Below are 23230 nucleotides of genomic sequence, written 5' to 3'. Positions count from 1 at the left end.
TATTCATCAAGCTGTCCTCTGCTGCCCCAGCCTTGTTCTGGGAGGGAGATACGGCCAAGAGGAGAAACTCACCTTTTCTGGGTGGGAGGAACAGTGTGGAGACCTGGCCTTTTAATTACATTATTCTGCAATAAATATGACTTCAAAACAAATTAGAAGTAAAGCCGAGTGGCAAGACTTTTGGACCTGGGTAATCTAGACAGCTGACATGTTTGATGTAGTTGATGTAACAAGGCATTGTTCCCAAGAATACAAATTAGGGTATTTCCACTTTTACGTATATATCCCAAATTTCTTAACCTCTTGCCTCACCAGCTTTGGTGTTGGCTGGTAAGGAATTCTTTTCCAAGTCCACAAAGCAGAAGAAGAACCTTGATGGCGTTGCTAATGCAACTCTGGCTACAGCCATCTCTGCATCTGCTGTGATTTCTTCCAGCCCTGCCAGTAAAGACGTTATAGGAAGCGATCTTACAACAGCTGTTGATGGAAGTAAAACACAACTGTTTAATTATGTTCTCTTTTTCTAATCTCTTTAATCCAATTTTAAAATTTGCCAAAGCAAAGCTCTAAGAATCTTTGTTTACAAAATGCCCAAACTTGTAATTACTGTGATGACTAGCTATTTTAAAGGGCATTTTATCATTTGAGAATAGTAAGACATTATGCAAGGCCTCTAAGGTACATGACTTAGTACTGTTAGTTTACAATCAAAATTTTTATTTGAGAAAAATCTACTTATCAGACAAATATGAAAACGATCACCTTACAACGTTACATGTCTACACCTTATGGTAAAACGCATACACAATTTATGAGCACTTTTCCTGAGTTGTAAGGAATGCAGAATTCGGGGCTTAAAATGTATAGTTGATTTAGGTTTTTTTTTTAATTTTTACTAATACATAATAATTTGTATATAAACATATTTCATTTTGCATCTACTGTCCTGAAGAAGCCAGCAAAAGTCTACTCAGCTTCTATGGTTTTCCTTTCAATACAGCCATAATCATTTTGAAGTGATCCGAGGGAGTCAATCCTACCTTTCGTCATCCCTCATTCCTGGTGCTTCTTGTGTGTTGCTGCAGGAGAATTCAATATGTCTCTTTTAGTCAAAAACTATCATTAAACTTTGCAGATCAGTTAGCAAGTTTGTTATCTTTTAATATATTCTAATTCAAAATGAAAAGTCACATATCTGGAAGCCAAAAATGTGCATTGCATTTATTGGTTGGGGAATTGTGTTGTGAAAAGCAGTGATTCAGAAAAAGATTGAGGATCATAGTGAATAACCAACTGAACATGAGCTCCTAGGACTGAAAAACCTGCTTTGCAATGAGAGACTACAGAACATCAGTCTATTTAATTCATTTACAATGATAAAAAGTTGCTTTATCATATACTATAAACACCTAAATGGGGAGAAGATTTCTGTGAACATTTAATCTTTTTAATTTAACAAAGGCATAAAGAGATGGAATGGGTAGCAGCAGAAGTTAGACAAATCAGCATAGAAAAATGCCATACATTGTTAAACTATAGGGATAATCAGTCTACCTAGAGATTTGAGGGATTCTCCTTTACTGATGCCAGAATCACTTGCTGAAATTCTGTGGCCTGTATACGCAAAAGGTCAGGCTAGATGCACATAATGGTCCCTTCAGGCCTTAAAAATCTGTTATCTGTGAACAGCAAGACCAGAATGTGTGCTTGGCTGTAATCTCTGGAGCACTAGCTCTTACATTATTAACATTCTTTATGGTACTTAGGTTTTCAAACTTCATTTATGTCAAGATCATTTCTTCAGCTACTTAGTGGCATGCTGACTCATTCATTCTCTATCTCAAATTTGTGGTTAATGATAGAAAGTTCAGTTCCTGAACTGGTTATACTTGCAGTATTTCTTTGCTCACTGGGTAGCAAAATTTTAACTTTTCACAGAATTTTACATATATGTCCAGAGGCCAAGGATGACCTGGTGGTAATTGATCTCAATGGGTGCGTCTACACTAGCAAGTGCATTCGAAAGTGAGGGCGAAATATGGCCGTCTTTCGAAACAACATCTACGCATCTACGCAAACCCCTCAAACATTGAAAAGTAACTTTGAAAGAAAGGGGCCATTCCATCGAAGTTGGTCCTCCGTTCCCATGGTGGGAAGAGCACCCCCTTTTGAAAGATTAGTTCAAAAGCGAGTAAGTGCAGATGCTCCGCAGCCCGCCGTTTTGAAAGAAGGAGTCCTCCATGGCAGCGGCAGCACCGCTCACAGCACAAGCAGAGCTTTATGGCTCCAGCATATGGCTGCGTTTAATGATGCAGGGACCCACAAAGCCCCAGGCAGCTGAGAGCGTGCAGGCAGCAGGGAGCCCACACTGTTGCACAGCCCCCTGCCAGCCGTGACACCCCAGCCACAACAATGCCCTCCCGGCACCACGGCCTGCACCCAGAACCCCCGCCTACACCAGGGGCCCCCCAGAGATGCTGGGGAGTCCTCCCAGGAGGGGAGCCAGACACTGAAGCGCCAGGCCCCCTCGTAGCCTGAGAGCGAGCTGCGGGACCACCTCACCCTCTAGGAAGATGAGGAGGTCTTGTATCAGATGGGGGGGTCCAGCGCAGGAATGCAGCAGCATTCAAGCACCTTGCCAAGGGCCTCACTGGCCAGGGTCACCCCACCTGGACCCTGGACGAGGTGAGGTCCAAGGTGAAGGAGCTCCTCCAGGGCTACTGTAGGGCCTGGCACACAGCTGGACAGTCGAAGGCAATGCCCACCAGCTGCCCCTATTTTAAAGAACTGGACCTCCTCCTTGGGCCCAAGGAGACGGGACCCCCGGTCATGATCCTCAACACGGCGGACCCCGGAACAGAGGCGGAGCCTGAGATGGGGACTGAAGGGAGGACCGCCTGGGAACACTGGGCGGCACCAGGCACTCGTGGAGGCACCAGGCCATAAGCGACGATGAAGGCTTGAGCAAGGGGGCCCTCGTCATTGACGGCCCATCTAGCCTGGCCCCCTCTGACTGTGTCTTGCCTGAGTTCCTGGAGGGACCCAGAGGTATGTGCTGCACATGCCAGTTGCCGCAGGGCTCAGGGAGGGGGTGTGCGGTCCCTCCTGGGATGGCTGCAGCCCACTCACACGGCCGTCAGCTCCAGGGCACAGGCAGGCCAGACAGCCCTGCTCTCTTGGCTTCAGAGCGCCAATGCGTGGCACTCAGCACCATGTAGCCAGGACAGCACCATGGGCTGCCCGGCTGCAGAGGGACAGGGGGGCCAACAAGAGCTAGCACTCCTGGCACCCAGACGGGGAACCCCAGGATGTGGTCCCTACAGGGCCCCCAGGATGGAGTGAGAAAGGGAGGTGGGAGTTCATGGGGGCCTTCGCTGGGGACTAATGGCCCATTCCTCTCCCCCTTATGTCTCCACAGCTCCAGCAGCTGGCAGCTGGACAAGCCCTGTGACAGTCCTGGGGAGCCCGACGACAGAGGGCGAGGGGGAGCAGCTCAGACCCTGACCGGGGACAGCGCGGAGCCTCCACCAGGCCATCTGTCAGTGCCACCAGGGCAGGGAGGAGGAGGTGGGGGATGCAGCCCACACGGTGGCCCTGCAGAACCTGACGGGTGTGCTGTGGGAGTGGCTAGCCATGGAGCGGCAGGCCTGGGACTGGGTGGTGGCCAACCTGGACACCCTGACGCAGGCCATGGTTGGCCACCTGACTCCTGCCGTTGCCCCATTGCCTGCCATCTGGGGACAGATAGCTGGGCCTCAGCGTGTGCAAGTTGGGGCTTGGGGTAGAGGAGGCCCTTTAAAGGGACTTCAGGCAGCAGCCCCAAAAGTGCTTGTCCTCCATGTGACCCTGCCCGTGGCACTTTCTGCACCGTTCTTTCGAAAGAGCTCCCTGAGACAAGTGGACTCTCTCTTTCGCAAGTACACTGGGGGCCTTTCAAAAGGATGGGTCAAACCTTCGGTCCCCCTTTGCATGTGTGGATGCTCCGTTTCGAAAGGCCGTCTTTCGATGTTCAATTTTGAAAGCCATCCTTTTGAAAGGGAGCTGTAGTGTAGACGCAACCAATCAGCACTGCCATTTACCCCCACTCTTCTAGGTATATTGCCTGGTGGTTTAGAAGCTCACTTAAGCTTCAAAAGAAAAATGAAGTTTTGTTCAATCAACATTTTGCTCTTTTTATCCAAAATAGTGAGACATACTTTTTGCTCCCAAGGTATTATAATGGTCATTTTTGTTGAATTGTCCTGCCAAAGTGATGCTCCTTTATTGTTCAGATACATATATATGGATCTTCCCAATTATCTACAACTTTCCTTAACTCTGCATTAAGCAATCTATTTCACTGTGGCTTGTCCTAGATCTGAAGTGCTAATCTAATTAATTCTGTATAAGTCTATACTTAAAAGTGATTTACGTTTGTTCTTTTCTTCTTGATAGCTTAGTACCATTCTGTCCTTCGTGCAAGCACTTCAAAACTGGAGATGTTAACACAGAAAGCATGATCATATGGTCTCCCTTAACAACAGTCAAAACAAAAAAGCAGTCCAGTAGCACTTTAAAAACTAACAAAATAATTTATTAGGTGATGAGCTTTCATGGGACAGACCCACTTCTTCAGACCATAGCCATACCAGAACAGACTCAATATTTAAGGCACAGAGAACAAAAATAGTAATCAAGGTTGGTAAATCAGGAAAACATTTATTTTTGATTCTCTGTGCCTTAAATATTGAGTCTGTTCTGGTATGGCTATGGTCTGAAGAAGTGGGTCTGTCCCATGAAAGCTCATCACCTAATAAATTATTTTGTTAGTTTTTAAAGTGCTACTGGACTGCTTTTTTGTTTTGATAGTATATAGACTAGCATGGGTTTCTTGCTGTTACTACTTAACAACCGTCTGTGAGTAGCCTTGTCTTTGTGCTGTGGCACTATAAGGGATGTCCTCTTTGCTGTTACTACTGTTAATAAATCTTGCAATTCTGTAGAATTTCTTTTGATGGAGCGTCTGCCCACATGAACTTCCACATTGTACAAGAGACCTCCATGTGACTTTAGTGAGTTTATATGCACAGTTATTTCCTTTTTAATGTGTTTGCCTTGATGATTAGGAGCTTTAAGTCATTACACTCGTATACATAAACCATCATGTGAAGCACTCCTAGAAATGTTATTTGGCAGTTCCTCATCAAAGTACTATAATACCAGGAATGTGGTAAGAATTATTTTCCAAGCATTTTGTTCTTCATAATGTTTTGATATTTGTGTGCAAGCTATTTGCTCTGAGCCAAAATTATTCTTGCGAGATGCCTTGAGATACTTCTACCCGGTAAAATAAACAGTTCTTAACAACACTGCTGCTAATGCATCCCAGGATGATGTTAGCTTTTTTTGCAACAATGTCACACTGTTGACTACTATTTAGCTGGTGGTCCACTGTGACCATAGATCCCTTCCCGCAGTACTCCTTCCTAGGGAGTCACTTCCCATTTGGTATGTGTGAAATTGTTTGTTCCTAAGTGGAAAACTCTATATTTCTCCTTATTGAACTTCTTCCTAATTACCCCAGACCACTTGTCCAGATAATTGTTTAAGCCTATTCTCTAAAGCACTTGCAACTCACTTTGTATTGTTCACAACCTTTATAAGCATACTTTCTATGTGATTATCTAAATCATTGATGAAGATATCGAATGGAACTGGACCCAGAACTGATCACTGCAGAAGTCCATTTGATAAGCCCTTCCAACTTGACTGTGAACCTACGATAACTTTTTGAGAATGTTATTTACAACCAGTTAAGTGCCCACTTTAGGGCAGGGGTGGGCAATAAGTGGACCGCAGTTAGCAGTTAGCTAGGGTTAGCTCCTGGTGGGCCATCAGCACTTTGTTTACTTCCAGATAAGGTGGCTTGCAGCTCCTGTTGGCCATCATTCATTGTTCATAGCCAATGGGAGCTGCAGGAAGAGGTGTCCTGGTCTATACTGCTTCCTGCAGGTCCCAAGACACCCAATAGGAGCTGCAAGTGATTGCACCGGCAGATGGAGATGATTGACCAGGGCTAACCCAAGCTAACTGTGTCCAGCCCTTGGGCTGCTTATTGCCCATTCATGATGTAGATTGTACTTTCCTAGTTTGTTTATGAGAAGATTGGGTGAGACAGTAGCTAAAGCTGTACCAAAATCAAGATATACCCCATCAGCAGCTTCCCTCCTAACCATAAGGCTTGACAACTGTTGAAGAAAGCTATTAGGTTGCTTTGACACAGCTTATTCTTGACAAATCCCTGCTGCCTATTCCTTATCTCCTTGTTATTTTCTGTGTTTGCAAATGATTGCTTCATTATTTGCTCTGTTATCTTCCCGACTACTGAAGTTAAACTGACTGACTTGTAATTCCCTGAATTGTTCTTATTTCCCTTTTTATAGATGGGCATTATATTTGGCCTTTCCCGTCTTCTGGAATCTCCCGTTTTCCATGATTTTTTGAAAATAATTGCTAATGACTCTGATATCTTGTCTTTTTAAGTATTCTAAGGATGCATTTCATCAGGCCCTGCTCATTTGAAGACATCTAAGTTGTCCGAATAATTTTAACTTGTTATTTCCCCATTTTAGCCTCTGATTGCACCACATTGTCACTGGCATTCAGTATGTCAGATATCTAATTCCTAATACCATTTTAGTGAAAACTGAAACAAAAGGGTCATTTAGCATTTCTACCATTTCCACATTTTCTGTTGTTGTTTCTTCCCTTTCTCCACCTGAGTAATGGCTACCCTGTCCTTGGACTTCTTTTTGCTTCTTATATATTTATAGAATGTTGTTAGATGAAATCCCCTCAGCAAAGGTGAACAGGTGCTAGCAAGATAAGGCAGAGATGAATGTTGCTGGTCTCTCCAAGTGCTACAAGATCAACAAGAGTTATTTAAGATAACAAAAAGACAAATATTATCAGAAATTGCTGTATGTTCATTCCACAGAAAGCAGTTCAAAAGGCACAAAATTATGAATGGAAATTGTTCCTTATTACAGACATTAGTATTACATAGACACAAGTGAATATACTGGCAAATAAAGATTTGCAGAGCATGAAAACTAAACAAGATAATACCAGAAACAAAGAAAACTACAAACAGTACTTACACAGAATAAAATTGCACCATAAGCAGAGCAAAAAACTTATGGGACATAAAAGTGATGCGTATGAACTTATTTTCTATAACGCAATTGCACAGACAATCAGCACCTGATCTTGAAATGTAGGTAAAATCAGGATTTTTAAAAAGGGATGCAAATTACTGGATATACAATTACAGGGAACTGAGGCTGAGTTGAAAAGTTTGGGTATTAGTTTAACCGAGGGGTGGGCAATAATTTTTGATGGGGGCCATTCCAAGATGTTGAAAGTGGTCAAGGGCTGCACTTTTCTATACAGGGGATGCAAGGTCTGGGATGGAGGTTGGGTGCAGAAGGGAGTTCGGGGAAGGGGATTGGGATGCAGGAGAAGGTATAGGGTTCAGGAGGGAGTTTGGTTGAAGGAGTAGGATATGATCTGGGGTGGTGTATTGGGGTGCACGGTCCAGGAGAGTGCAGGAGAAAATTCTGGCCTGGGGAAGGGGCACAGGAGGGGATACAGGGCCTGGGAGGGATTTGGGGTAGGGTGCCAGAAGCAGGCTATGGCTGGGAGGTGCTTACCTAAGCAGCTCCTGGATAGCAGCATTCGTAGGCAGGCTTACCTGCCTCCCAGCAGCACCAGCCCACAGGCTGTTCCTTATGGCTGTCTGCCCTGTGGGTCGGGGCTTTGGGAGGGCTTCGAGCTCTGCCCCCATCCCCAGCAAAATCTATCAGCTCCTATTGGCTGGAAACCAGCCAATCAGGGCTAAGAAATTGCACTGCACTGCTCCCATCTCCAGCAAACTCTATCAGCTCCTGTTGTCCGGTTTGTGACCAATAGGAGCTGAGAGATTTTGCAAGGGGCAGGGGCAGCACATGAAACTAGACAATGGGAGCTGAGAGATTTTGATGGGGTGGGGACAGTACCACCTCTGCAGCTGTAGGAGACCATATGGAAGGGTGGGTTAAAAGGGTTGTTGGGATGGACCCAGATCTTGCCCACCCCTTGCCTAACCACTCTGTTCAATTCCAGTGAAAAAATGTGTCACTGATTTATGCCAAGAGAAAATAATCAGTACATTGTAGACTGAAAAAAGGGGAATAATTGAACAGACGAGTAGAAACAGTGTCACATGACAGGTACAAAAATCTTTTGACTGGGTTCATTTGAGGTTTATCTGGGTTTATTTGATGGTTGTAGTTGAAAAACCAAATGGTAATTTGCTAATTTGCAAGGGTCCAGAAGATTTGGATTATGGTGTTAGAAGTATCTTCATTTGCCAATTAGAACAGAAATAATGGGGCAATATGGCAAAAGCTCAGGTGTTCTTCAAAATGGATGATGCCCTGGAGTCTGTGAAATACTCTTTGATGAGTTCTAAGCTATGCACTATAAATATCATATTCAGATTTTATAGATAAATTGAGACTTACTTTTTGTATATTCTCTGCAGCATAAATATTCTGCAGAACACTGAGATCAAGGTTCAGAGGAATCCTTGATGGTCATTCAAGAAGAAAATGACAAAAGATTGGATACTATGTTTCAAATTATGTGAGAAAAAACTTGAAACTGAATTAAAAATGCTTTTAAAATATGGAAATCAGATATTTAGAAAAACATGTTTAAAAGAATAATACCTTCACAGAATGTATTGCAAACCCAAATCTAGATGCATTTGTAGCACAGAATCTAAAAGATGTATCGGGTGATAAGAACAAGAAATTCTCCTGCTCTGCTCCACACTGACTATGTCTCAGCTGGAGTATTATGTCTAGTTATGGGTGCCACATTTCAGGAAAGATGTGGATAGGCTGAAATAAGTCCAGAAAAGAGCAACAAAAATTATTAAAGATCTGGAAAATATGACTTAAGAGGAAAGACTAAAAAGACTGGTTTGTTTAGTTTTCAGAAGGAGACATGATAACAATTTTCAAGTACATAAAAGATTGTTATCAGGAGAAGAAAAAATGTTCTATTTGACTTCTGAGGATGGGACAAGAAGCAATGGGCTGAACTTCAGTAAGGACAGTTCAAGTTGGACATTAGGAAAAACCTTCCAAACCATCAGAGTGGTTAACTAGAGAAATAAATTTGCCAAGGGAGACTGGGGAATCTCCATTTTAAGAAATTTTTAAGAGCAGCTTGGACAAATATCTGTCAGGGATGGTCTAGATGGTGCTTGGTCTTTCCATGAGTGCAGAAGACTGCACTAGATGACTTTTGAAGTCCCTCTCAGTCCTATAGTCCCATGATTCTATGAGTATACATTCACTTATACATCATTAAACCCACATTGAAAACAAAGGCCAATCTTTTATCCTACCTGACTTTTGTCAATTCCCATGGTAAGAAGACCCCAGCGTGCTGCTCCTGACATAAAGTGGGATAAACTACAGAATTCTTAATGGCTTATTACTGCACCACTATCATGGGAATCTCTACTCACTGGTGGCCTCTCCTCCTGGATGATCTGGGGATGTGGGTTAACTCTTTCAGCCTGGCACCTTTTCTTGTGGTTCCTTAGCCCGTCCTCTTGGTCTCTCAGCTGGCAGCCCCTGTCTTACTCCTTGAGGCCTGGCGTACCTCTCCTTCATGGCATAGCCCTCTGGCTAAGTCTCAAAAGTCCTTCCCTTCTGGCTTACTATCAACATCTTCCTTATCATCCCAGGCAGTCCCTTAGACACCCTTAGGTCGCTATGTCCAGAAGGCATAGCCCTAGCTGGCCTCCAAGATCAATACCACTTTCTCTGAGGTTGGTAGGGGAACCTAGACCCACCCTCAGTTCTGGTTTCCAGTCCATGGCCCAATCTCCATCAATGAGCTGGGCAACTACAAACCTTCCTGCCATTCCCCTAGCCTACATCCTACTTTGCTGTTCTAGTCAAAGCTATTTCCTCTTGGTCTGCCAGACAGACACCTCTTGGATATAAATTTCTCCCCCTTGCTCCAGGAAGAGTGACCTCAGCCTTTTTCCTTGCAGCCTTCTTTCTGTTACCAGCTCCCTGGTTTTACAGAAACTCTGCTCGTACATTTCATTAGCGCACCCTGTCAGCCTGAATATCTCCTAGTTTGGAGCCTGGTAGGGTAGTTGGTCCATCTGGCCCATGTTAATCCCTTGAGGCTGACTGTGGAGCACACCCATCTCAACTGTCCTTACTGAGCCATTCCCAGAATACACTGCAAACCGCGGCGGAGAACCCAGAGCCTAGACTAATGGACCAAGGCTTGCAGGGCTTATGCTATGGGGTAAAAATAGCTATGTAGACATTCCTACTTGAGCTCCAAGCCTTTGTTCCAACCCGAGTGGGAACAGCTACACCACTATTTTTAGATTTGTAGCGTGGACCCTACATACCTGAATCAGTTGATCTGAGTTCTGAAACTCAGTTCTGGAGGGCTTATTTCCCTTCAGTATAGACATAATCCCAGTGTTTAAGGCCCCTTGCAGGGAAGAGTTAAGGTTGCATGTTGGTATGTACATTAACTCTGTTTTCTCTCATTTTCAGAAGTTTAAGTTTGAATTACATTATTTCTTTATCTTCTGGGTCTGACCATTGTGAGTTTAACTGAGGCTTAATATACTGGAGAAGCCCAAACAGTACAGGGCATCCTTAACCATGTAATAGGAAAATATTTTTAATGGCTTCAGTTCAATACTACTCACATAAGGAAATTTCCCATTAATGTCAGTGGGAAATTTTCCTGAATAAAGTGTAGTGGATTGAACCTAAAGACAGACATATGTAGTTAATAGATCGTGCTGCCATTTTTTCCTTTTTTCACCACTTTGAGTACTCTGCTTGTTGACAGAGATGGCAACTAGTGTGTCCCCAAGATGTGCTCCAGCCTTTGAGAGAGGACATACAAAATCTCTGCTTTCTCATGAATATTTCACTTTTGCTCATTTTAGTTGTATTCCTTTACCTAAAACAAGGAATTCAGAATGAAAATATAGGGTTGCTCTCTGTGTACAAACAAAAGCATAAGAATAAATACTGAAAGCAACATGTAGGGATCACTTCCAAGGAAGAGCTGCCAATGATTCGATTCTTGTTCATTACTTTCAATAGCTTTTGATTCTTGTTCCTTAGTCTCAACAGCTTTATTGTTCTTCTGAAAGATCGATGAATTATTGACGGGGCTGCACAACAGCCATATTAGTCAAGATAGCTTGATGGATAATTACATCCATTAACTACATTCCACTCCTTGTTTATTTCCATGAGTATCCACATAATAGACCTTGGATGAGGAAAAACAGATGTTATGACTCTGTAGGAACCCAGGAATGGACGGATGAACTAACTGACTTTGTTGGGTAAACCAGGAGTCTCATAATTTATGAATAAAAATAGAAAAAAGGTGTTTTGCACATCACAGCTGTCATTTAAAAGTGAACTTGACCTAATATAAAAGTTGTGCTGTGTGGATATATTCATGTAAGTATTTCTAAGGAGCCTATCAATGTAGTGTTTAAGTACACTATCAGTCACTGCATTGTCTCTTTCTGACCCAGAGTCATGAATGTGTAGAGAGTATTGCAGTCTCCAGTCTGTTATCTTTGCAATTTTTATTCAGGAAATGACACTCACAAACATGAATATTATACAACTATGAGCTTTGGACAAGCTGATTATTTAAGGGTTTGATTCAGAATAATGCTCTGAAAGGATGAATTTGAAAAACTGTCAACTGTCAAGCCAAAACCAGAAAAGGTCATTTGTAAACTCTGATACTATATACGCAATTTCAAAAATTAACTCTCCTTTGTCCATCTCATTTTCAGATACCATATGTACATTTGCGTGCGCACACATAAATATCTACTGTATATCTCAAAAAGGAAATCTACTCACTTCACCAACAATTTTCTAAATTAATTGGAGAATACCTCAGAACCTTCGTCTCACTCTTCTACTCACTGGGCCCTATGGCAGCTATCCAAACTGGACTTCCGTATTATACAGTGAACAGAATTCTACCCATAAGAGAGACTGGAAGAAAATAGCCCTTTCTGCTACATCCAAGCAGCAGTGCTATTCCAAAATAAGAAAACACACACAAAATAAGTTTTGAAATAGTACCCAGCTATTTTGAAATAACACTTCCAGGTTCATAGTGCTATTTCAAATAGTGCCATCGGAGCCCATTATAGCTTATTTTGAAATAACACTATTCTGTGTCTTAACAGCACCTATTTTGAAATGGCTATTTTGAAATGGCAATTTTGAAATAGGCGTTACTCCTGGTCGAATTAGGTTTACCGGAATCGAAATAATGTGCCCACTATTTTGATTTTATTTTCAAATAGTGTGTGTGTTGTTTGGGCACTGCCAAAGTTATTTCAAAATAACTGCTGTTATTTCGGGATAACTTTGCCATGTAGACACAGTCTCTGAAACCTGGATTAGCAGTATAGAACAAAAACTCACAAACCGAAATCCAGTGGCCAGTGGATGGAACATAAGAAATAAGAATATACTGAGTATGCTTAAGAAAACAAAACAAAACACACTGTTTCAACAAAGTTGAATGAGCTTGCGCTCATCCAATGTTTGTCTAAGCACTCTTTGCAAAGTTTCTGTAACATCCACAGGGTGGCACTCAAACATATGCATTAAAACAGCAGAGCTAACACATCTCAGAGACCAGGAAGGGACCTTACACAGTTATTGAATCCAGACCTCTGCCCTCTCAGAAGGACCAAGCATCATCCCTGACAGATTTCTTTTTTAATCTATTTGCCTCAGGCCCCTAAATGGCATCTTCAAGGAGTGAGCTCACAACCGTGGATTTAGCAGGCCAATGCTCAAACCACTGAGCTACCCCTCCAAGGAAGCCTGCAACAGACCAAGAAGTGAAAAGTACCAATGAGTGCTGCAAATATTTACTATACAACCTTAATGGAAAGTTTTTTATTGTATTAGATTACACACCTTTATCGGTTATTAATCCTTCAAACTTGACAATAATAACTAATTGTTCAAAAGATAGAGGTGTTTTTTCTTTACCTTGTAAGATGCATATTTTATCTCAGTGGAACTTCTGGCAAACCGTGTGGTAAATAATTCTCTTTAGATCTGGCTTGTATTCAGTTGAAGCCCTGCTAGTAATTCCTTCACGTGTGTCACTTAAAACAGATTGGCTACATCTACACTTACTAAAAACTTCGAAATGGCCATGCTAATGGCCAAATTGAAGAATACCGATGAGGGGCTGAAATGAATATTCAGCACCTCATTAGCATGCCACCGGCTGTGGCACGTTCGCTTGCCCGCAGCTCGTCTATACAAGGGTCCTTTTCGAAAGGACCCTGCAAACATCAAAATCTCCTTATTCCTATCAGTTGATAAGAGTAAGGGGATTTCAGTGTTTGCAGGGTCCTTTCGAAAAGGACCCACATGTAGACAAGCTATGGGTGAGTGAACCGTGGCTCTTTCGAAGTTGAACTGAAGTTTGATAGCACGTACTGCAGCACATTTGATGGTAAGATATTTATCCATTGGTACAGAATTCAAGAGTGCCTTCTTTTAGAAAAGACTTCAGTCCATCATCTTCAGCAAGTTCAATTATCTCAAGCTCTGCAGTTCCTTCATCTGTGACAAATGGGGCCTTCAAGCACCCAGACTCAGCAGTGAAAGGGTTGACAAGGATTTTTATCTGAGGCCTTTTCAGCTGTAGAGCACAAAACCTTTCTCTAAAACTTTGTTAGGCTTTTCAAGCAATGATGCATAGCATGTTGTGCTCCTCTTCAAGGCCTCCACTCCTTGTTCACTTGTTGTAACACAAGGAAAGTTTGGTAGTTCCCTCCTTTGAAGCTGTGTTTGGAACAACTTGAGTTTGTTTATGAAGGCACACACACTTTTCACAAGATCAGGCAGCACCTTTAATTTACCTTGTATATCCAGGTTCAGTTTGTCCAAATGATATAGCATGTCCATGAGAAATGCCAGATCCAAAACCCACTGGGAGTTTGAAAGCTCATGATAATACTTGTGCTTCTATTCCATGAACAAATTGAGAGCGTCCAACAGCTTAAGAAAACGTGACATCACTTTACCTCTTGAAAGCCACCCTACAGCAGAGTGAAGCGACAGGTCCCCAGGAAGGTTGTTCTTGAGCTCATCAATAAGAATTTTGAATTGTGTGTGATGAAGAGCATTTGCATAAATGTAACTGACAATTTCCAGCATGGGTTTCATGACATGGTCCAAGTTCAGCTTTTTTGACACCAGCTGTTCCCCATGAATGATGCAAGCAAGTAGTTACCAATGGTTCACAGTCATACTGGAAGAGATAACAAGAGGGGTTTCTCGGGGATCAGGTTTGGGACTGGGTTTGTTCAATACCTTCATCAATGATTTAAATAATGGCATAGAAAGTATGCTTATAAAGTTTGCAGATGATACCCAACCGTGAGGGCTTGGAAATGCTTTGGAGGATAGGATTAAAATTCAAAATGATCTAGACTAACTGGAGAAATGGTCTGAGATAAATAGGATGAAACTCAATACAGACAAATGCAAAATATGCCATGTAGGAAGAAACAATTTGTTTCACACATACAAAATGGGAAATGACTGTCTAGAAAGGAGTACTGCAAGCAAAACACAAGAAGTAATTCCTCTGCTCTACTCTGTGTTGATTAGGCCTCCACTGGAGAACCGTATCCATTTCTGGATGCCACATCTCAGGAAAGAAGTGGTGAAACTGGAGAAGGTCCAGAGAACAGCAACAAGAATGATTCAAAGTCTAGAAAACATGATCTGTGAGGGAAGAACAAGAGAATTGGGTTTGTGTAGTCTAGAACATATAAGACTGAAAGGGGTCATGATGAAAACTTTTAAATACCTAAAAAAGTTGTTACAAGGATGAGGGAAATAAATTTTTCCCCTTAATCTCTGAATATAGGACAAGAAGCAATGGGCTTAAATTGCAGCATTGCAAGTTTAGGTTGGACATTAGGAAAAACTCTATATAGAACATTTAAAATTATAAACAGACTTATGTTTTATATTTCTAATGTGGCACAGAAGAATGATTATGCACTAAAACAGAATACACAGATCCAGCAGAAGGTAACAGTAAAGTTGATGATTACATGAGGTATTTTGTCAAAAACATCTCTGAGTTATGCATGTTTATATTCATAAGCCAATTTTAATAAAAGCATGTGGAGAGACCATCACACTCCTTTCATGTCAGGTCTTCAAATGGACACACACCCTACCAACAATATATATTTTGCATTGGTTTGTTCAGTCTATTTGCCCAGATTCCCACAATGGAATTTTACACATATCCTGGCTAGATTATTCCACTTCTCAGATATACTTATTATTAGAAGGGAACTTGGAGAGATTTAGGCCATGACACCATTTCTCTCTCACTGACCATAACTCTGATCTATGAATTGTGAGGGCAGTTAATTAAATCCTTTATATCATTTTATTCTGGTATCTATTTTCATTATAGAATAAAGTTATGAGGGATGTATGTTCATCACCAGACTATGCATTTTAGCAAAAGTAATTACAACCACTGGTTTTTTGAGGAAAAAAGGTTTTATACGCAGTTTAACAAACAAATGTCTTGTTAACTTATGCTGAAGTTATGCATGTGAAATGCGGATTTTCATTTGAAGCTGCATAGTACAACTTGTCTGTGCATTCAAGACCCTCCACAACATTATCTGTCCCTGCTTAGCCACTCTTGTTTTTTTTACCATATCTTCCCTTCTCATACCTTCGGATCCAGCAACAAACAATGCCAGGCACAATAGCCTACTTTTCCACCTCTTGCACTTTCTCTCTTTTGCATAAAACAACCTCCTTGAGCTGAACTGACTACGGAGTCACTAACTTCTCCTGCTTCAAATCCTTTCTCAGCAACCACTTCTACCTTGATACAAGAAATAAGATGAGTAAGGATGGATCAATTCAGCAGAGGTCAGGATGGCTGGCAAATAATGAAAAAAGTTAGATGAGTGAATAAATCAAGTTGTGCATACCATTTGCTTAAATAATGATGCGATCTTTTTGCTGCCTTTCTCCTTCTGACCCCTTCCTTCTTGCAATAACAATTCTTGCTGGATCGTGTTTCAAATTAGAGTATAAGTTTTTTGGAGGAGGAACTAAGTTCCCCCTTGCGCTGGCACAATGACTAGCACAAAGAGGGTCTGATCTTGATTGAGATTTTTAGGTGCTACACAGAGGCAGAGCAAATAACTTAAATGTGGGGGGCCACTGGCACCCAAACAGTGGCCTTGCCCCTGGCAACAACCCTTCTCCTAATGCCTTGCCCCCACACAGGTGCTTCTCCCTGAAGTCCTGCCCCCACACTGCTCCTTCCCCTGTGGCTCCACCCTCCCCTCACTCACTATCCCTTTCGGCCAGTAAAATGTGGCAGGGCCATGGCCCCCTGGCTCCCTGCTCTGGTGCCCCTGCTACCAGAATACCCCTAACAAATAATAAATATAATTCATCATCTTTCATACTGTGAGAATTCATATGTGGACAGTGCAAGAATGACAGTAATACAGATGTCAAGTATCGGAGGGGTAGCCGTGTTAGTCTGGATCTGTAACAGCAACGAAGGGTCCTGTGGCACCTTATAGACTAACAGAAAAGTTTTGAGCATGAGCTTTCGTGAGCACAGACTCACTTCTTCCGATGCTGGCCCTGCAGATTTCCAAGACCAGCATCTGAAGAAGTGAGTCTGTGCTCACGAAAGCTCATGCTCAAAACTTTTCTGTTAGTCATAAGGTGCCACAGGACCCTTCGTTGCTGTTAGTAATACAGATGATGTGTGAAATCCTTTTTGTTTTAAATCATTGCAGCATGCCTTTCTGATGTTGCCTGGAGAGCAGTAAGAAAACTGTTACTCATTTTTCCTGTCTATTGAGGGATTAACTATTTGTTGCAGTTTGGCTGCAATTTAGCTAAAGCTGGTGGGAGAAATAAGTGCAGCTTAGTTTCATTGTTTCTCCTTTTCTTCCTTAGCTCCTTAAAGTTCTTAATTGAGGGAGAGCGGAAAAAAGGAGTGCACTCTTTAGTGTAATCCACAAGACAGAGACAGAATAAATTAGCCACTTTCTAACAAGTGGTCACCATTGGATTCCAGTCAACCCATCTCTGCAGAAGTTTAAAAGTCACACAGGCAGCAACTAGCAGTGAGCAGGAATTGAGGCTGTATCAGGATTCTGTGCATTGGAGCACTGCAGGAAAAGTTTGGGATTTTCTTGAAATGAATCTCTAAGGAATTATAATAGTAAAGAGAACACTCATCAGTGAAAATCTCAAAAGTTGAACTCGGGTATAGATGTGATCAGAAATTCTGGTGGAATTTAAGGAAGAATAGTAAGGAATGGGTAACATTCCTTCCCTCCACTCCCCTGTTGGTTCAAGAACAGTGTATTTTCACTCCTGTCTTGGGGATTTCTCAATAATCCCCCTTCCCAGAAAAAAGACAAAAATGAGCAATGTGATGAGAAGTATTTGGTGCAGTGAGGTGTACAAGTGAGGGAACAGCAGGAGATTACAGAGGAGGTCTGGCTAAACATGTAGCCATGAAGCCCCTGAGGATTAAGGTGAGGAACCTATGTGTGATATGGAAGAAAAGTGGGAGCCAGAGAAGGGTCTTGCAAAGTGGAGGGTGACGCATTCAAAGTGTTGGGGAGGAAAATATGGTTATTGACTCCATAATAACACTAGTTCTTATAAAGGCTTTGTCCACACAGACTCCCCTCTTGGTGCTTATGTGTCCTGTGTGTGTGAGCCCAGATTCTTCTGAACAGCAGCACCTCTGGGGCTGTGCCTGCACCCTCAACAACCTAGCAATCACTATAGCGTGTACACTGTTTCGTTTGGGACAGCAGCCCAGGTGTTTCTATGAGCATTCAGTTGCCAAAGAGCTGGACCCCACAGGGGAATAATTTGAAGGGGCTTGACGACTGGGGTAGACCTAATGTTAACTTGCAAGGCAAGGTATAGGCTGGTAGAGCCAGTGGAAAGTGCTTGAGTGGCTAATAGGTTGGTGGCATGAGGGAACTGACATCCAGTGAAGCAGAAGCAAACCTTGCCCTTGCTGGCTGCACGTAGGTGTCAAGTTGACGTCCAGTCAGTGCCTTTTTCGTGGGGGAAAAAAAAAAAAAAAGAGGAGGCGGTACACCAGTGGCTTGCCACCTACCTCCCCTCTGCAGCAAATCCCACAGCTTGAACTGAAAAAAAAAAAAGAAAAAAAAGCACTGTTTTATAGTCCTGGGTACCTGGAGAACTATTACAATAGGTCCAGTTTTGGTGGGACCCTTCTCTCCCAGCATTGATCTGCCCTGTTCTTTTGATAATTTTTGAGCCACATAAACTGTAGGGACCCAGTAGTGTGGATGCTGGAAGAAGTACATGGCCTGAATGATATGCCTGAGGGGACGTCCAGCAGTTTTGTGCTGTTCCTCCTTGACTAGCTTGAGCAGGATTTCAAAGGTGCCAGATGGCTGACATAGCAGTTGGCTAAAGAACTAACTAGCTGGCATCCAGCCATAAGCCCCTTTTCCCACCCCAACTCCCCGTAGATTGACCAACCATGGCCAGCTGCACTGATCAGATGTTGCTTGCAGTTTGCGCGGTAAGCTCCTACCCTCTAACTGTTAATGACAGCTATTCTCTCCCCTTCTCCCACTGGTCAAGGCAAAAGGGCTGCTAGGATGAATGGGTGTGGTGGACCACGTCCCCCTCCCCTTTCTTCCTGCTGCAGAAGAAGCCAAGAGTGCCAAATTCTGTTGCAGACCCACACAGCCCCTTGCTGAGAGGGTGCGGGGTGGGGGTGGAGGGCTATATTGTGTATTTTGATTGCAAACTTTTTGAGCAGCATCTGTCTCCGGCTAAATGTAAATTAAGTATATGCATGTACATTACAAAGCAGAATTGGTCTCATTTAGAGCCTCTACGCATGTACGTAATACTGTTCCTACAGCGCTCCTTGAAATCTCAGCAATATAGGCTATCTGCAGAACTACACTACACTATTGCTTTTTCCAAATACATACAGCAAGCAGATATTATTTATACAACTCTCTGCAGTGATTCTCCCAAGTCAATTTACAAGCCCTTTATATAATTGGCTTTCATTTATTCATTCTGGCAATTTTTGATAAATGTTCTATTTCTTGAAAGAAAAGAAAAGAAAAGAAAAGAAAAGAAAAAGAAACAGCTCCAGTTACAACCTAGTAGTGAAAAGCCACCAACAGCCTGTGCATTTCATTTTTATGGCATGCCCCATGTATTTAATAAATCCAGTGCAGTACCTTTGGTTGTAAAGACTAAGAGAAGTGCACCTTTTGTAGCTATTGGCTTTAAAGGAGAGTTACATTGGGAACACTGGCTATTATAGCAATAGTAAATTAGCAACTATTTGACCAAATCAATAGAAGAGAAAAGCAATATATTATTATTAGGTATTATTATTTTAGAAAATTCTCTCACCTTTGTGAGCACAGACTGTTATATTGTAAAATGCTGAACACACTGCTCCTCACCCAACAAAGCACTTAAGCAGCACAGCCAAATGCTCTGGGGCCACACAGTGGTGGCCATGACCAGGGCCAGCCAGTGGCCACAATGAGGTTGCTGAGGGTATGGCACAGGTGTCATTGGCTACCATGGGGGCTGGATAGGCTCTAGTGGATATGGAAGAGGTGAAGCCATGGGCAGGGCTCGGCCCCCCTCAAGCCATCTGTTCACCCACTGTCCCTAGCTAAAATCAATAGCAGATATGAATTTAATAAGAAGATGATCAAGTCCGTAATCTAGCAAATTAACCAGGTGCACACACACAGGGTGCAATAGCTCATCTGACATGCCAGAAACCATCTTACAGCTCTCATAGCTTCTGTAAGTCAGTAAATTAAAAAAATGAATTGACAAGAAGTAGGACAAAAGTTAAGTTCCATTCTTTATATGCAAACATGACTTCATCTTTTCTGTTCTAATTTTAGGTCTGTTCTCATTGGCAACAGAAGCAGAAGATCCAGGTATCAGGTTTGCAATGTATTAACCAAGAAGCAAAGCAATCGTTGGATGAAAAAAAATCCTCACGTGGTAGAATGAGGTATTTCTCGTTTCTTTCTCTGCCTGAGGTCCCAATAAATAAAACTGTCCGGTATTAATCATTTTCCCTCTGAAGATTTGTGTGCCTGCCACAGTTCCTGGTATGTTGAGGGCTGAAAGGTGGTAAATAACTTTGTATCCAGATTCACAGGGAAAATAGTGTTTCTGAGGTTTTATTGCACAATGTGATTATTCAGTGCAAGAGAGAGTGATCTAAATAATAACCAGCCCCAGGCAAAAAAAGGTGCGTGTGCTGATTATATCCTCTAGGGCTATGGTAGACTATTGTTGCTATGTCAGGATACAAATGTATCCTGAAATAGCAATTCCTCGGCTAAACACCATGCTCGAACTAGCAGCGCTATTTCAAGCGCAGTATTCTGTTTCAGCTCGCCCTCATCATGAGAGGGTAGCCAAAACCATGAAGTAACGTAACTTGAAATACCTTACGCAATTTGCATTGCACAAATTGTGTCAATTATTTTGAGTTATGGCTACAGTGTAGCTGTAGCCTAGAAGAAGAAAAATGGTTTAGACCTGCTGAAGGCAAGAAGTCTGGGTCTTTCCTACTTCTCCTTTTTCCAAGGTTAAATCCAGGCTCTCGGCCAGCACTAGAGCTGCATTATGGAAGTGACATCATGACTCCATACAGACAGTGACAGGCCATTCAGAAAATATTTGCAAAGGTTTCTAGGGGCTAGGCTTGAAAGAAGCTAACAGTTAATTCCCAAATGAATGGACTGTGAGATAGATGTGCCTTGTGTGGTCTATATCAACAAATCAGCAGATCTGTCGTCACTAATTGATGTTAGGTGTATCTATCTATTGATACACCTAATATAAGAACATATGAGGCACATCCAACAGTCACAGTCCACCATCATGGTTAAGGCTTTGTGTGATAACTCAGCTTTAATGTTTGGGTTCATGCTGCTTCTCAGAATTTGTGGAGAGGAACATGAAAACCTTATGGACTGTGTGACAGATTTAGAGCCTGAAGGTGACCAAAATGCAGTAAACTTTTCTCATGACCTCTACTTCCATGTATTTAAGGGTTTGCTGGGGTGAGAAAGGTCATAGTGCCACCTTACCCCTCACTTTGTGTTATTGTAGTTACAAAGTATTTAAGCAACACTGTCAAAACCAGGGGGACTTCCGTACTATTGTAGTAGTAAATTTTATGCCAGTTTTTAAGCTCACTGGATAATCTCCAAAATTCAAATTTATGCCTTTTCCCCTCAGTTAATATTTTACTGAAAGGTCTCTCTCTTCTTCCCTCATATACATCAGCCTTTGCTACTGTCTTTCCAATAAGTATGTCCATGTTTATTTCTGCTAGAAAAAATAGTTAGATCTCATCTTCCCATTGACTATTTCTACTGATGTATTTTAATAGTGTAACCAGAACAAACTTCGCAGTTTGGCCTTCATTGTATTAAAGTTTCTATTGCTCCCACCTCAATGCAACATTCATGCAAATTGTAAACAATAACTGAGTCCCCAATTTTTTCTGCTCTTCAACCAACACACCGAATTCCCAGGACTGTAGTAATTGCTGATATTACTATAAGACTGGTGCTTTAGTAAAAAAGGGGAAGAAAAAAGAAAATGAAAAGGAACAAAACCAGCCATATAAGCTTCACCTCCATTAAAATTTAAGGGAAAAAATCAGCATCTTCCAAATGGATAAATACGAAGTAGGTAAAAAGAGAGAAACCATTTACATGTGTCTAAGAACATTACTGCACTTCTATTATAATGCCTTTTAGTGTTACAATCTACAGCAAATGGGGTTGATCCTGTTCCCATGAAAGTTAATGAAAAACTTCAGTAGAAGTCAAATTGGACCTAAATGTCTACATTAATGAACATACCAGCATCACTTGAAATTTGAACCTTCCCATATATATCATATAACGCAGTGTTTCGCAAAGTGTGGTCTGTGTACCACTGGTGGTACTCGAAAGGATTTCAAGGGGTACACAGCAGAAAATAAATTACTAAAAATCAGGAGATAAGCAGAGGGATGGGACGGGAAAGGGGGTATGCCGATAAGGCCGAAGTCCCAAAAGGGATATGCAAATGTTTTAAGTTTGAGAAACACTGATATGTAGCATGTCAGGCCTTCACCATCCCTAAATTAGACTGCAGTTGCTTAGCGCAGGAACCATAGGTCAAATTCACTGATAGGCACAAACCCAGCGTGAGTTTAGGCCTGTCCGCTGTGTGTATATACTGTTGACAACATGCTAGCATTTCATAGACAGGAATTTCAGGAAAATGTAGACCAAACAAAAAATCCTGTCCCAATAATGGGCTTGCCAGTAACCGTTATATAAGAGAAAACAGAATGGGAGATGTAGAAAAGCACGAGAATAAAATTCTCATTTGTCTTTCTGTCTTATCTTTATGATTAAATAATCAAAAGCGTGTTTGAAACTTCATTTGTGTTCTGGGGATTCTAATGGCTGTGCAGAGGAAATATTGAACATCACCAGAAGCAGGGTAGACAAAAGAACTGGAAACTGTTGTTCTGTCACAGTAAATGGTGAATGATAGTGGGACAAAGGCTACATTTCAATTAACCAACTCCTAGATTGAGGTGGTGCACAGATGTGTTTCATGAATTACAGAGAGTTCCCATTAGAACGGGCTCCATCAGACATATCGTGAGCAAATATATCACAAACCATTAGGCTGATGAGGCACTTTATGCATAGGAGCATTTTCCTGAAATTCACCAGATCTCCTTTCATAACTAATGGTGCTCATGTACGTTCATAGCATCCAGGCCTAGCTATGGTAAACCAGAAGACTGCTACTGAAATGCTTGGGTTCTGCACACATACATTTTGACAGCTGTTTGACTATGTAAATCATAAAAAGACTAACTCTTCCCCAAAAAGAAAATCATTCTATGACAACACCCAAGTTAATATGCCTAGTGTCAGATTCTCTATAGCCACAACATGCATGGGTGGTGGGAGGGGGACTGCGACCCACACTGGAACTGG

General features: G+C 42.1%; 1 protein-coding gene across 1 annotated transcript in view; it reads right to left on the bottom strand.

Annotated features, from left to right (window-relative positions):
• Window positions 1-616: 616 nt before the first annotated feature.
• Window positions 617-23230, bottom strand: part of B3GLCT (beta 3-glucosyltransferase) — a 144268-nt gene continuing 121654 nt past the window's right edge. The window contains exon 15 of the mRNA XM_074986181.1: window positions 617-1079. Within this exon, the coding sequence (XP_074842282.1) occupies window positions 1047-1079 (33 nt within the window). The 3' untranslated portion in view covers window positions 617-1046. The remainder of the gene's footprint in view (window positions 1080-23230) is intronic.

This window comes from Carettochelys insculpta, chromosome 1 (genome assembly GCF_033958435.1).
Source record: "Carettochelys insculpta isolate YL-2023 chromosome 1, ASM3395843v1, whole genome shotgun sequence".
Lineage (NCBI taxonomy): Eukaryota > Metazoa > Chordata > Testudines > Carettochelyidae > Carettochelys > Carettochelys insculpta.
The sequence above is the reverse complement of the archived record's forward strand: the minus strand, read 5'-3'. Positions and strand labels throughout refer to the sequence as shown.